A 12,195-nucleotide genomic window follows, 5' to 3' on the forward strand; every position below is an offset into this window, starting at 1 on the left:
GACTACCCAACCATCATCTACCACATGACTACCCCAACCATCATCTGCCATATATCAAGTAGCGGAGAAGTCTTTGGGTTTCGTCAGGGCGTGACCTCTGCATCCCCCGGAAACGTCTTAAGATGATATCCCATGATTAATACCCATTACAGATCCAAAGCACAGGTAACAGGCATCTGATGGGGGGGGGGCAACACTGCAACACTCACTTAATCATGCAAATAGGGGTCTCTCGTTTCCCAGTGTGATTGGAGAAGTGGTTGATCATGGGCTCAGCCGCTGTATTCACTCACTAAGGTGTTGCCACAGATACTCCAATACACCTATAAGTCTCTGGCTACCTCCACCAATCACATAGATATAGAATGGAGTGGCAACACGTTTGACCGTCGCTTAGTTCACACTAGGGTGTAAGGGCCCCCTTTTCTCATGACTAGTGAGGGTCCTAGTGGTAGGAACTCAATCAATAAATAAAGGATTGGTTTTAATCTTAGAGTTAACCTTTTAAATATACCTGCCATTTCAAAAACCTGCAAGGTTATGTTAGTTTAAGCCTTCAGATTGGTCAAAAGACAACTTTAGTGCAGTCCCTGTTAGGGAGCTCCTAAGAGAGCTTTCCATGGTCCACAACAATTTCCCTACATTTCAGGGTGTGGACCCAGACATGGGTTGTTTATCAGTAGTATATCAGTAGTACTTCCATTCCCTGATATCTCTAGACTATCACAGCATGCAATCTTTTCTGCTATGCCATAACATAGTGCTAGAGACCTGGACTGAACAGGCTGGCACTGTGCTGGGGGGTGATTAACAGTACAATACCAGTGAGGGGGTGGAAGGGGTAACTGACGCGCTGAGTATGCAAGGTGTAATGTGAGAGGAAATAAATACCAGCAAGGGGTTACACTGAACTGCTACTGAGAAGCGGCGAGGGAGATTACACTACTAACACTGTGGCCATACAGCAGTAGATACACTGGTATTTACCCATGGGAAAGGTGCCCTGAGTTTTATGAGCAGTGAGAGATTAGAGGAAAACCTTGATTTTCCTATAAGAAACAGTGTGGATCATCATCAGCAGGCAGACTGGTTCAGCAAGCAGGTATATAACGCTGGCTCTTACCTGCACATAGCACAACTTAAACCCCGCCTCCAAATCCTGTACTTTGTCTTGCTCTGCCTGTCACTAAACATAGAATTCCTTTGGCAACAGACACCTGACTGGAGAGAAGTGAGACACCTAGTCGCTAAGATTTTACAGCTCTTTACTGGTGTAAGGGGTGATTTTTGGTAAAAAGTGATTTAAATGTAAAATAATTATATATACCATTATGTGCTAAATAATAAAACATTGGGTTACACTGCCTGACTTTCTGGCCAGAAACACAACAAAGACATGTTTTATACAGGTGAATATGAACCATGCAGCATGTAAACTTTTAAATTGTGCAGGGACCTGCAGAGACAATATGTCTTTAAGCAACTTGCTGGCTACAGGAATAGAGTCAATAGTTGCTTCAGACATACACCCCTACGCTCCTATAAAGCAAAGTCAAACAGTTTAGCTTCTCCAACATCAGATTCAGGCTATGAGGTCAGTTTTAGATAAGTAATATGGACACAAGTCCAACCTGACCATGGGTGGGATGACCTAAACCAAAAGCATTACAGATATATACAATCCATTCAATAGACAGTAGGCACCCACCCACTGAAATGTGTCTACAACACAGATGCAAAAGCACATCTGTATTCTACTCGTCTACAACCAGCCTAGGAAAACAGAAACAGCTGACTGACTGCTTGTAATGGATAGACCCACTATATTACAGTACCAGAGGTTTTTAGACATATACCAGATTGTTTGCGCCATATTCACACATTAGGCACCTACTTGATGCTGAGGCCGGTGGTTTGTTCCATACTTTCCCAGCTCTTCAGTTTCTTAAGAATTCTCTATAACACAGGCAAAAAAAGCACATTCAGAATAAAATTTCTCAACAGACAAGCAGTGCAAGTCAAAGTCTTCCAGCAAGTTCACAGCCCGCTCCTAAAGCGTGCAATCTATGGATTTGCTGGAAAAGCGATAGACTTGCACTTTAATATCTGCAATGCAATATGTAGGATATATAACATGCATTAACCCCTTAAATGGTTCCCTCATATCTATTAGACTGGAGATAACTAGCAGACTGGTGGGCGTCCGACTGCTGGGACTTGTGTCAACATGGAGAATGGAATTAATTCTGCGTACCATTATGACAGCTCTACAAGGTAATAGAACAGAGAAGGGTAAAGGGGCTACAGGACTTTATCTGCACAGACAGCAATAATATGAGAAGCAGTCAGCTCTCACTCGACTGACTTAAGGCCCTATTACACAAAGCGGTTATCATTACGTCCGATAATCTTCTCGTGTAATGGAAGACAACAATCAGCCTACATGAACGATGTCAGCTGATTGTTGTCTGTCGTTGTCTTTGAACATGTAGAAAGACAAACCACCTAGATAGCAGCAATATGCTGCCGGTGCTCCATGCAATAGGAGCGGCGGCAGAAGACCTCTGCTATTTTCTATGGGCTGCCCAGACGATCTAGCGATCACCAGGCAGCGACGCCCCCCCCCCCCTGCACTCGCCCACTCGCTGCCGAAGGGTGTAATAGCGCCAACAGCTCCATCGCCACGTGTAATAGGGGCTTTAGTGAGGGGATGTTGCAGTCAGCATCTCATTTCCCTTCCAGCAGCCACTACAGGGAAAATATATTATGGCATGCAGCCATTTAAAGGAAAAGTTGTCCTTATTTATTAATGGCTCTATAGTCTAGAAAGGGTAAAATTATATCTAGAAAGTTGGTAAAATTATGATGACAACCATCCATCACTTACTTCCTTGTCTAGCTCTAAAGCGACCAGCTCTTCCTTCATGCGGTCATATCGCTCGGCCGCTCTGCGTAGCGATTCCAGCTCTTCCTTCAGCAGTGCATTATTTTCTCTCATTTCCCTGTATGGGGCAAAATAAAAATTAGACACAAAAAAGAAATCACATTAAACAATTATCCAAAGTGGTTTAATCCTGTCAGGTCCCACAAAATAATGTTTAGCTACATCCCACATTGAGGAAAGGAGTCACTGGAAATAGATCTAAACTATTGGGAAGTGAAGGATGGGAGCAAAGGAGAACAGGAGGAAGGATCTGGTTGCTTTGGGTAAAGACCATTTTACAAAAGGTGAATTACGGACAGTAAGGAACGCACAGCGATCAGCTGACAAAGATATCTCTAGATAAATGGATCTTCGCATTAACGGTAAAGTGAGGCCGATATAATGAAACAGACATGAAGCCCGTTCTCCTGTATATCAGGAGAACGGCTGAACAGAATTCATTTATGCTTACGCTTCCCTCATTTAAGGCAGCATAAACCAAGTGACAGATCCCCTTCAAAAGAGAACTTGTCGAGAATCTTATAATCTAAGAACCATGGGCAATATGACACAGGAAAATGCTCCCTTCATTACAACATTGCATCAGTTTAAAGAAGTCATATTTTTACAACTGACCGGGAGCAGGGCTTTAATGTCACCAGGGCGGTCCACAGCAGCAACTCCACAACACACCAGGCATGATGGACAGGTTTCTCTCTAATTTTGTCCATCAAGCAAGCACTGTGTGGTAAGGAGAAGCCCTGGGGACCACCCTGGTAAACCAAAGCCCACTTTCAGTTTTGATACAAAATACTTTGTTGTCATAAGAAAGCCTGTCCTGGTTCTCTGCTGCTCATGGTTCGGGCGATATGAAATGCCCGACAGGTTTCCTCTAAATTGGACAGTATATTTTGTATAATTGTTTTTTTTTTAAAAGAGAGAATTCCTTAAAGTAACTCTGTACCCACAATCTGACCCCCCCAAACCACTTGGACGTTCAGATAGCTGCTTTTAATCAAAGATGTGTCCTGGGGTCCGTTCGGCAGGTAATGCAGTTATTGTAAAAAAAAAAAGCAACTTTTAAACTTGCAGCCCCGTGCTCAACGGCCGTGGCTTAGAATATCTGTGCCCTAACTTTGCACCACCCCTCCGTCCTTCCTCCTCACCCTCTTCATCATTAGTAATGCCACTGGAACATTTTCTCCATACTCAACATTGCACAGGTGCCTTAATAATCCAGCCCATGTGCCGGGCTGACACAGGTGGAGAATAGGAGGCAATCTGCCTGGATCATTCCTAATGATGAGGGTGGGGAGGAGGGACAGAGGTTGTGCTAGCCACAGCATTTCTGCAGATAGACCAACACTAAATCCTGCTGATTTGCTTCTGAGGATTTCGCAGTGGTATATGTAAAAAGTTTTTTTTTAAAGAAATAGTTTTAAAAATTATGCAAAATTATGTTGTGAATCTATTGTGGATTTTGCTTTCCCTATTGAAGTCAAATTTGTGTGGATTTTTTCCCACAGTGCATGGATGAGATCTCTTTCTTTTTTTATCAAACATTGCTACTACACTACACTGCATCTGCTGCACTAAAATTGCTGAATATCTGCCCCGGGGAAACAGAGATAGTCCCCAATGATTTACCTGAGGTTAGCATTCTCCTCCCTCAGCTGTAGAAGTTCCCTCTCAATCTTTGGTAGCATTTCCAGATCAGACTTCATGCTCTTCACAATGGCAGCATCCTGCTCCTGAGAGGACAGTTTCTGTTCCAAGGTCTGTGAAATGTAAAATAGATATTGATAACCAAGTCCATATAGGCTAAAAGCAAGTACATATAGGTTATTCCATCTTCTGACTTAAAAGTGGGTCAGGGTGTATTCATAAACACTGTGTTCATGCTTCATTTGAAGGCATCTTTCTTGCACTTTTGCCTAAAACATTGCATTTAGATGTTTCATTAAAGTCTATAGGGAAACAATGAGGTGGAATTATTACATTTGCATCACACATTGACAACATCTCATTGCGGATTTAACTCTTGTTCTCTGGCAGGAGGAATGTGCTTCCTGGTGTATTTCACTCTAGCATACTTCACTATGAGACTAATGTATAAAAAACACCAGGCTTAATAAACCTGATAGAATGTTTTCCTATGTACTGTTTGTTGTTTGTGGCATTTTCTTTAGGTCTTTGGCTTGTGCACTAGGTATGATCTTCTCTATACAGCTTAACAAACACCAGAAAATAAGGTGGATATAGCAAACAGATACAGAGATAAAGATAGTTGCGATCCTGGCATTTTTACACGTGGCACGCTGCCTATGAGATATATATAAGAGATCAGAGAACCATGAGCAGTCACTTTGCCGTAAAATGTTTAGGGTGAAAACACACAAGCCCTTGCCCACACGTGGCTGGAATACAACAGCCGGTCAGTGCACAATCTTGTCGGCAAACTTGTGTGCTGATTGGACGCTGCATTCTGACCGTATGCAGCCAGGGGCCTGCAGTGTTTTAACCATTACTACTAAACACGCAGTAAATTCCACACAAAATCTCAAACCTCTGTACTTGGCTTGTACATTTGAAGAGGACGCTGTTTAGTGAGGTGGGTACACATTATGAGGTTAACAAAGGTGCCATTTATTAACCAACCTTTATCTTTAATTCATAATCAGCATTTAAAGCCTGGAGCTCCTGCAACGTCTGTGCTGTCTGATTGCCATCCTGCAGCCTCCTGGAAGAAACACAGCATTATACAGTACATTCATATACAAAGACAGCCATTAGGGTGCACGTTCTGATATTTGTTTAAGTAACCAAGGAAATTCAACCAAATGAAGTGGATCCAACTTAAATTAGCTAAAACTTTACATACAAATGTGTTTTCTACCCAACATCACTCCTAGAGAGGAGCGAACTTACAGTCAGGGTGGTATTACACAGGCCGATAGGGGCCCGCTGATACCTTTAAACGAGCGCCGATCTGCTAGATCGGCGCTCATTTACTGGGACTATTACACAGGACGATAATAGTTTAACAAGGGCTGCAGGGACATAGTTACCGATGTCCTTTTAGCCTTTGTTTAAACTGCATACATACCTATCCAGGTTGCAGGGCTCCTCTTCCTCTGTGCTTCTCCCTGGGTCCCGCTCGCTCCAGCTTCACAGTGGCTTGTCTCAGCTGACAGGCCACTCAGCCAATCACTGGCCACGGCGGTCCCGGTCTGTGATTGGCCAAGCGGCCTGTCAGCTGAGACAGGCCACTGTGAAGCTGGAGCGCGCGGGACCCAGGGAGAAGCACAGAGGAAGAGGAGCCCTGAAACCTGGATAAGTATGTATTCCTCTTTGCATATTGTCAGCCTCGCACCGCTATTACACGTAGTGGTGCGCAGTTGGCGCCTGACGATTATAGGTCAGAACCTAAATCAACAATCAGCCGATGACAACAATCGTCTGATCGTTTTTATTACACGAAACGAGATAGGGCCGATTCGGCTGATTATTGTTCCGTGTAATAGTACCCTAAGTTTGTGTTTGCATGAACCCTAATGCTCATCATTTGAATCCCGCTGCCTTTAGAAGATTGACGCAACCCTAGGGCGGACTGAAGAACATGGAAACATCCATTGGCCTCCAATGTCTCCATAGTATGTCTGTTCCCCAGCACTGAATACTCTGGTTGGTAAAGTATCTTTGATCACTCATGTCCAAGAATGGTCCAGGCACCTGGAGATGCTTGTAGGAGCCAGAGCAGGCCAGGGCTGACAAATACACTTTTTCAATACAGTAAATTGTCCTAAAAATGTAAACACCTTAATGTGGGGTTTGTAGAACAATACAAGGTTAAAGGGGTAGAACGTTATGTCCCATCCATATGGTAGGGGATAACTACTTGACCATGGAGGTAAGACTGGTGGGGCCCTGCACGATCTTAAGAACATGGACCCCAGTCTCCTGTTAGAATAGTGCAGCTTGTCACGCATTTGTGTGGTCACGACTTTTATTCTCTACGGGAGCTGCCAGAAACTGTCAAGTTACCACGGCTCCTATAAAGAATAAACAGAGCAGCAGCAGCACATATCCATGACCTACCACTGCATTCTAACAAGAGACTGGGGTGATGCAGAAGTGCAGCCTTGTCAATGCTTACCTCCGCTTGCTCCTGCAACCACCATACTATTAGTGGCGGTGCACATCAGGACAATGCTGCCAAAGTTTGCACTGCCACCACAAATAAAATGTTACAAGGAGAGTTCAACATGTACACACTAGAGCTCTATACAAGTGCTATCACCTCTCCAATATCCAACAATGGCCTATTGTAAGAATAGGTAATTATTATTTTTTTTTATCATAGATAATCCCCTTTAAGACAGACATGTCCTTCTAATCCTTTTAACTTTCCATATTACATTCCTGCGTATGGCATTGAGGTGTGGTGTAATTTACCAGAAATGAACAGATGCTTATAAAGTTTGCGGATACAACACTTACTTCCGCAGAATTTCCGACTGTTCGGTCAGTTCTTGCTTCTCTGATTCCTGGGTTTTTATCTGCATTTCTTGATTCATGATCTTCAACTGGAGCTCAGATACTTTGCCCTTTAACACGCTAATAGCCTAAAAAAAATGAGAACAAAAAGAAAATTAATAAATTGACAGACACTGGGGAACGGACTACAATGACAAAGATGCTTTGTACACGTTCACATTGTTGATGAAAACCCTAAAATACTGCTGCCTAAGTGGATGAACTTATAAAAAGAAGTGGAGTTCCACGTCACTTATATCCATGATCACACATATAAGTTATATATATATATAAAAAAAAATAATAAAATAAAATACAATAAAGCTCTAAATTTGAAGAAGGGAATGGACCATTAGCAGACACCGTTGGCAACACTGGGAGTTGTCATTTTATAACAGTTGGGGAGCCACAGGTTGAGAAACCGAGGATCAAGCACAGTCAAGCCCAACATGTCAGATCCCTGTTACCCTAGAAGTGACAGCTTGGCTTCTCCCAATACATATCAGATCTAACCACATTTGTCTAACATACATGACCAGTTTTAGTTACTTCATGAAGTCACTACACCTGTAACATAGGAAGAAGGGGGGGCTCATCTGTTCCCGGCACTAGACAGTGCCGATGTAAACATTGCCAATAGAAGACAAGCGATGACCAACAACAACCATGTGATGAAGAGGATTGTGTTATGTATTTGTACCTCATTGGCCTCTTCAAGCTTGTTCTCTTTTTCCACTAGTTTCTTGCTCTGTGATTCGATGGTCTTCTTAGAGGTATTATACATTTCACTCTGCTCCTGGAGTTTACTCTGAAATTCCGCTTCCTTCTCCTCTAGAGCTTTAATGCGTGTAAGCAGCTCTTGGTTCCTGTCCGCTTCCCGCTAGAAATAAAAAATTAAAATTTTCAGAATGCAAATAAAATTTCATCACTTATTATTGTAATATTATAACGATGATGATCTCTCACAACCTCAACACATCTGTGGATTACCTTATTGTAATATACATTAAAAAGCTGTGATTATATTATAAAAAAAAAAACACATAAAACAAAGTGGTGATTTATATGATAGCGATAACTCTCCAAGAAAACAAAAGCATATGCACAAAAGGTAGCACATCATAGAAATACTTTATTATGACAATATCAAAAGTACTGAAAATACAATAAGTTATGCAGGGGTGAAGCAATAAGGGAGACAAACCCCAAAGACTACCCTACATTAAAAACACTTAAAATGTCAACATGAGGCCTGCCGGCGTACCAGCAAGGTCTAACAACCACACTGACCCCTGGACCATATATATCCTGAACCAAACTGCCTAAGCAAAGTCCCTATGACATATCAAATCAAGAAGAATAATAAGTATGGACATAAAGCAGAAAAGTGAAACCTGTCAACATGTACAGTCCAAAAATTAAACGGGTCAGATAGGCAAAAGGTCACCCCACGCGTTCCGCCGCCTAGCGGCTTCCTCAGGGATCCCTGTAGAAGTGCGAAAGCACGAAACAGCTGTCACAATAAGCAAGGGGGCGTAGGCGTGTAAAGCTGTCCTGTGTAGCATGCTATGAAAGCTGAACTTTTTAAATTGTTTGCTGCAAGGAAAAAAAAAAAAAAAAAGAGATTAAGTGAACCACAACGGTGAGTGCCCTCCTCTAATCTTTCTACTATATTACTGCGGTTATTGGACTTGTTTTAACAGAGTGAGGTGCACCTTTATTCACACCTTTATGTTATGCACATTGCCTCCAGCAGTATTTACATTCACACTGCTAACTCTAGCCCGCCTGCCTGTAGTGCCGGGCGCGGTTCAGCCGAACTTAGGGCACAGAGCGATAATCGGCCGAATAAGCCAAATATTGCTCTGTGTAATAAAGAGAACGATCAGCTGATAGTTTCTTTAGGTTCAGAACTAAAATCATCAGGCTCATGATTGCAGTAGAAATTATAAATTATTAACTCACCTTACCACGTTCCTGGGTGTCCGGAAAGCGGAACAGAAGGCAGAGCTGCAGACACAAAGGAAGGCCTCCGAGGACACCCGGGAACGTTGTAAGGTGAGTAAATACTTTATTATTTTACACTAAACACAAGTGCTGCCCGATAGTCAGCCTGTGTAATTGCTCAGTCAATGAGCGCGGATCTACGGTGCTCATTTACAGTTTATGATTGGGTCATGTAATAGGACCCGTACTGTAAGTTCGCTCTACACAGAACCCTTACAAGTCACATTACAAGTCACATTGGACTGCTGTTTGTTTGTTTTTTTGCCGTTTTACTATTTAGCATTAAAAGTCATGTTGTAGATTAACTCCTTTGCTTTAGTAGAGTCTAAATAAAAGTGTGCTACAGTTTATTATGAATGCTAAAAGTATCTATGCAATTTCTAGTTAGAAAGAAGCCAGATGCACTGATCAGAATAGGTCTGGCAGCACCATCCCATAGCGATCAGATACTTTTTTTTACCTCTGTAGAACAACATGGTGTTCATTTAAATCTGTATATGCTGGGGCATCCCAGACAATTGTAGGGGCAAAAATCCAATACCCTGCAAAAATCATGCATAAAACCCATCATAATAAGACATGTAAATGAAACTTGCTGGGTGTCAGTTTCCAAGTGACGTCAGTGCATGGCAGTACAGTGACAGACAGTAAGCGTCCTCAGCACTTATCACACCTCATAGTTGATGGCATTGGTGTTGGCTTCCTTTTCTAGCTCAATACGAGCACGCTTATGGCTAAGCTCCATCTGAATCTTTTCTCTCTCCACTTGAATAAGATGTGACTTAGAGCGGATCTGTGCAGCTTGGTCCTCCAGCTGTAATAAAAGAAGGAAAAACAGATCAACTATGCAGAGATTTCTACTCACAAGGACCAGCTGGACTGACAACTATATAAACCGGGTTACCACACACACTGCAGAGTTTTTCTGTACAGAAAATGACCCATTGTAAGGGGTATTCTAGCCCCCGCTATCCTCAGAAAAGAGAACAGTAGCCTGACTTCTAGAAACCCCCACAATCTCCTGAATAGGGCCATGACTGTACCCACTGTGTGGAGCAGTGAGCCGCCAAATGTTGGACCATAAGAGATCCCCACATACTGAACTCCTGGGCTTTGTTCTTGAAATTGCAGGGGCCCTAAAGGTAGAACCCACCCGCACGCACACACACACACTTATAATGTGGATAGGTGATTTATTTTTTTAATCTGTAGGGGTGATATGTGCAATGCATCCACAGACTTGCTATGGAAAAACTGTTACCCCAAAAGGTACAGATGACACTTTCAATAATGCAAGTTACTGTGGATATAGGGGTCAGCCAGACATGCTGGGAGAATCCAGCTCTAATACATGCAGAACTGCTCTGGAGTATACAGTGTTCCTAGCTGTACGGTAGCTCATGAGAAGTAATGTATGTACGGATAAACATCACTAGCAGAATAGAACAGAATCACTAAAACTTATTACATGGATTAAAAGAAAGTGATATTTCCTTGCTGAACAACACACTTACAGCAGTCGGTGATCCCAGCATTATACAAGGTACTAAATACTTACCAGAAATCTTTGCTGAAACTGCATCTGTAAAGAGGTCCCGCTGGTGTTGGAGGTGTTAGCACTGGAGGGAGCAGCATCAAAGGGCTGGGAGAGGAATTTATTGAAATAGCGGAGAGTGGACAGGACGGTGGTGTTGTCTTCCATTTCATCCATCTTGACCGTTTTTAAAAAGGCCTAAAGTAACAAAACAAGTATAATATAATAATTCTTAAACATAAAGACAGATTTCATAAGGGTAACAGGAAAGACTTCCAGTGATGTGTAGGATTTATAAGCAATGTCTCTATACAGGTATGTATCCTCACCTGCAAACTGGAGAAACCCAACAATCTCAGGTTAGTCTAAGGGCACTATTACACAGGACGATAATGGGCCCTATCCGGCCGATTATCATTCCCGTGTAATAAACACAACGATCAGCCGATGATCGTTGTCATCGACTGATCGCTGATATAGGTTTGGACCTATAATTGTCGGCCACTAATCGCACACTGCTGCCGATTAGCAAAGTAAATACATTACCTATCCATGGTCCAGGGCTCCTCCTGTGCTTTTATCCGGGTCCTGCGCGCTGCAGCTTCAGAGCGTCCTGTCTTAGCTGACAGGCTGCTCAGCCAATCACAGGCTGTGACCGTTGCGGTCAGTGATTGGCTGAGCGGCCTGTCAGTTAAGACAGGACACTCTGAAGCTGCAGCGCGCGGGACCCAGGTAGAAACGGACCGCAAGAGGAGCCCTGGACCATGGATAGGTAATGTATGCCAGTTTAGCAAGGGCTGCAGGGGCATTGGTAACGATGTCCACGCAGCCCCTGTTAAAAGATTATCGAACCGTGCAATAGGCCCAGTAAACGATCTGCTAGATCGGCGCTCGTTAACAGTTTATATCGGGTCCCCATCGGCCCGTGAAATAACACCCTAAGGGTCAGTTTACACAGAAAGATTATCTAACAGATTATCTGCCAAAGATTTGAAGCCAAAGCCAGGAATGGATTTGAAAAGAGGAGAAATCTCAGGCTTTCCTTTATGACCTGATCTCTGTTTATATTTTCTGGCTTTGGCTTTGAATCTTTGGTAGATAATCTGTCAGATAATCTTTTTGTGTAAATGGACACTTAGGGTCCTATAACCAAGGCCAACTATGGCTCGATCATTTTAGTAAACTAGCGCCAATC

The 12,195-nt window shown here is 42.8% G+C and overlaps 1 protein-coding gene across 2 annotated transcripts in view; it reads right to left on the reverse strand.

Moving 5' to 3' along the window:
• Positions 1-12,195, reverse strand: part of MAD1L1 (mitotic arrest deficient 1 like 1) — a 544,571-nt gene that overhangs the window by 529,479 nt on the left and 2,897 nt on the right. For both annotated transcript variants that reach the window (XM_069983919.1, XM_069983921.1), the window contains exons 2-9: positions 11,025-11,198; positions 10,140-10,280; positions 8,160-8,339; positions 7,424-7,548; positions 5,582-5,663; positions 4,571-4,701; positions 2,888-3,002; positions 1,895-1,956 (exon numbers count right to left, since the gene is read on the reverse strand). In XM_069983919.1, the coding sequence (XP_069840020.1) occupies positions 1,895-1,956; positions 2,888-3,002; positions 4,571-4,701; positions 5,582-5,663; positions 7,424-7,548; positions 8,160-8,339; positions 10,140-10,280; positions 11,025-11,177 (989 nt within the window). In that variant the 5' untranslated portion in view covers positions 11,178-11,198. The remainder of the gene's footprint in view (positions 1-1,894; positions 1,957-2,887; positions 3,003-4,570; positions 4,702-5,581; positions 5,664-7,423; positions 7,549-8,159; positions 8,340-10,139; positions 10,281-11,024; positions 11,199-12,195) is intronic.

Source organism: Dendropsophus ebraccatus, chromosome 9 (genome assembly GCF_027789765.1).
Source record: "Dendropsophus ebraccatus isolate aDenEbr1 chromosome 9, aDenEbr1.pat, whole genome shotgun sequence".
Classification (NCBI taxonomy): domain Eukaryota; kingdom Metazoa; phylum Chordata; class Amphibia; order Anura; family Hylidae; genus Dendropsophus; species Dendropsophus ebraccatus.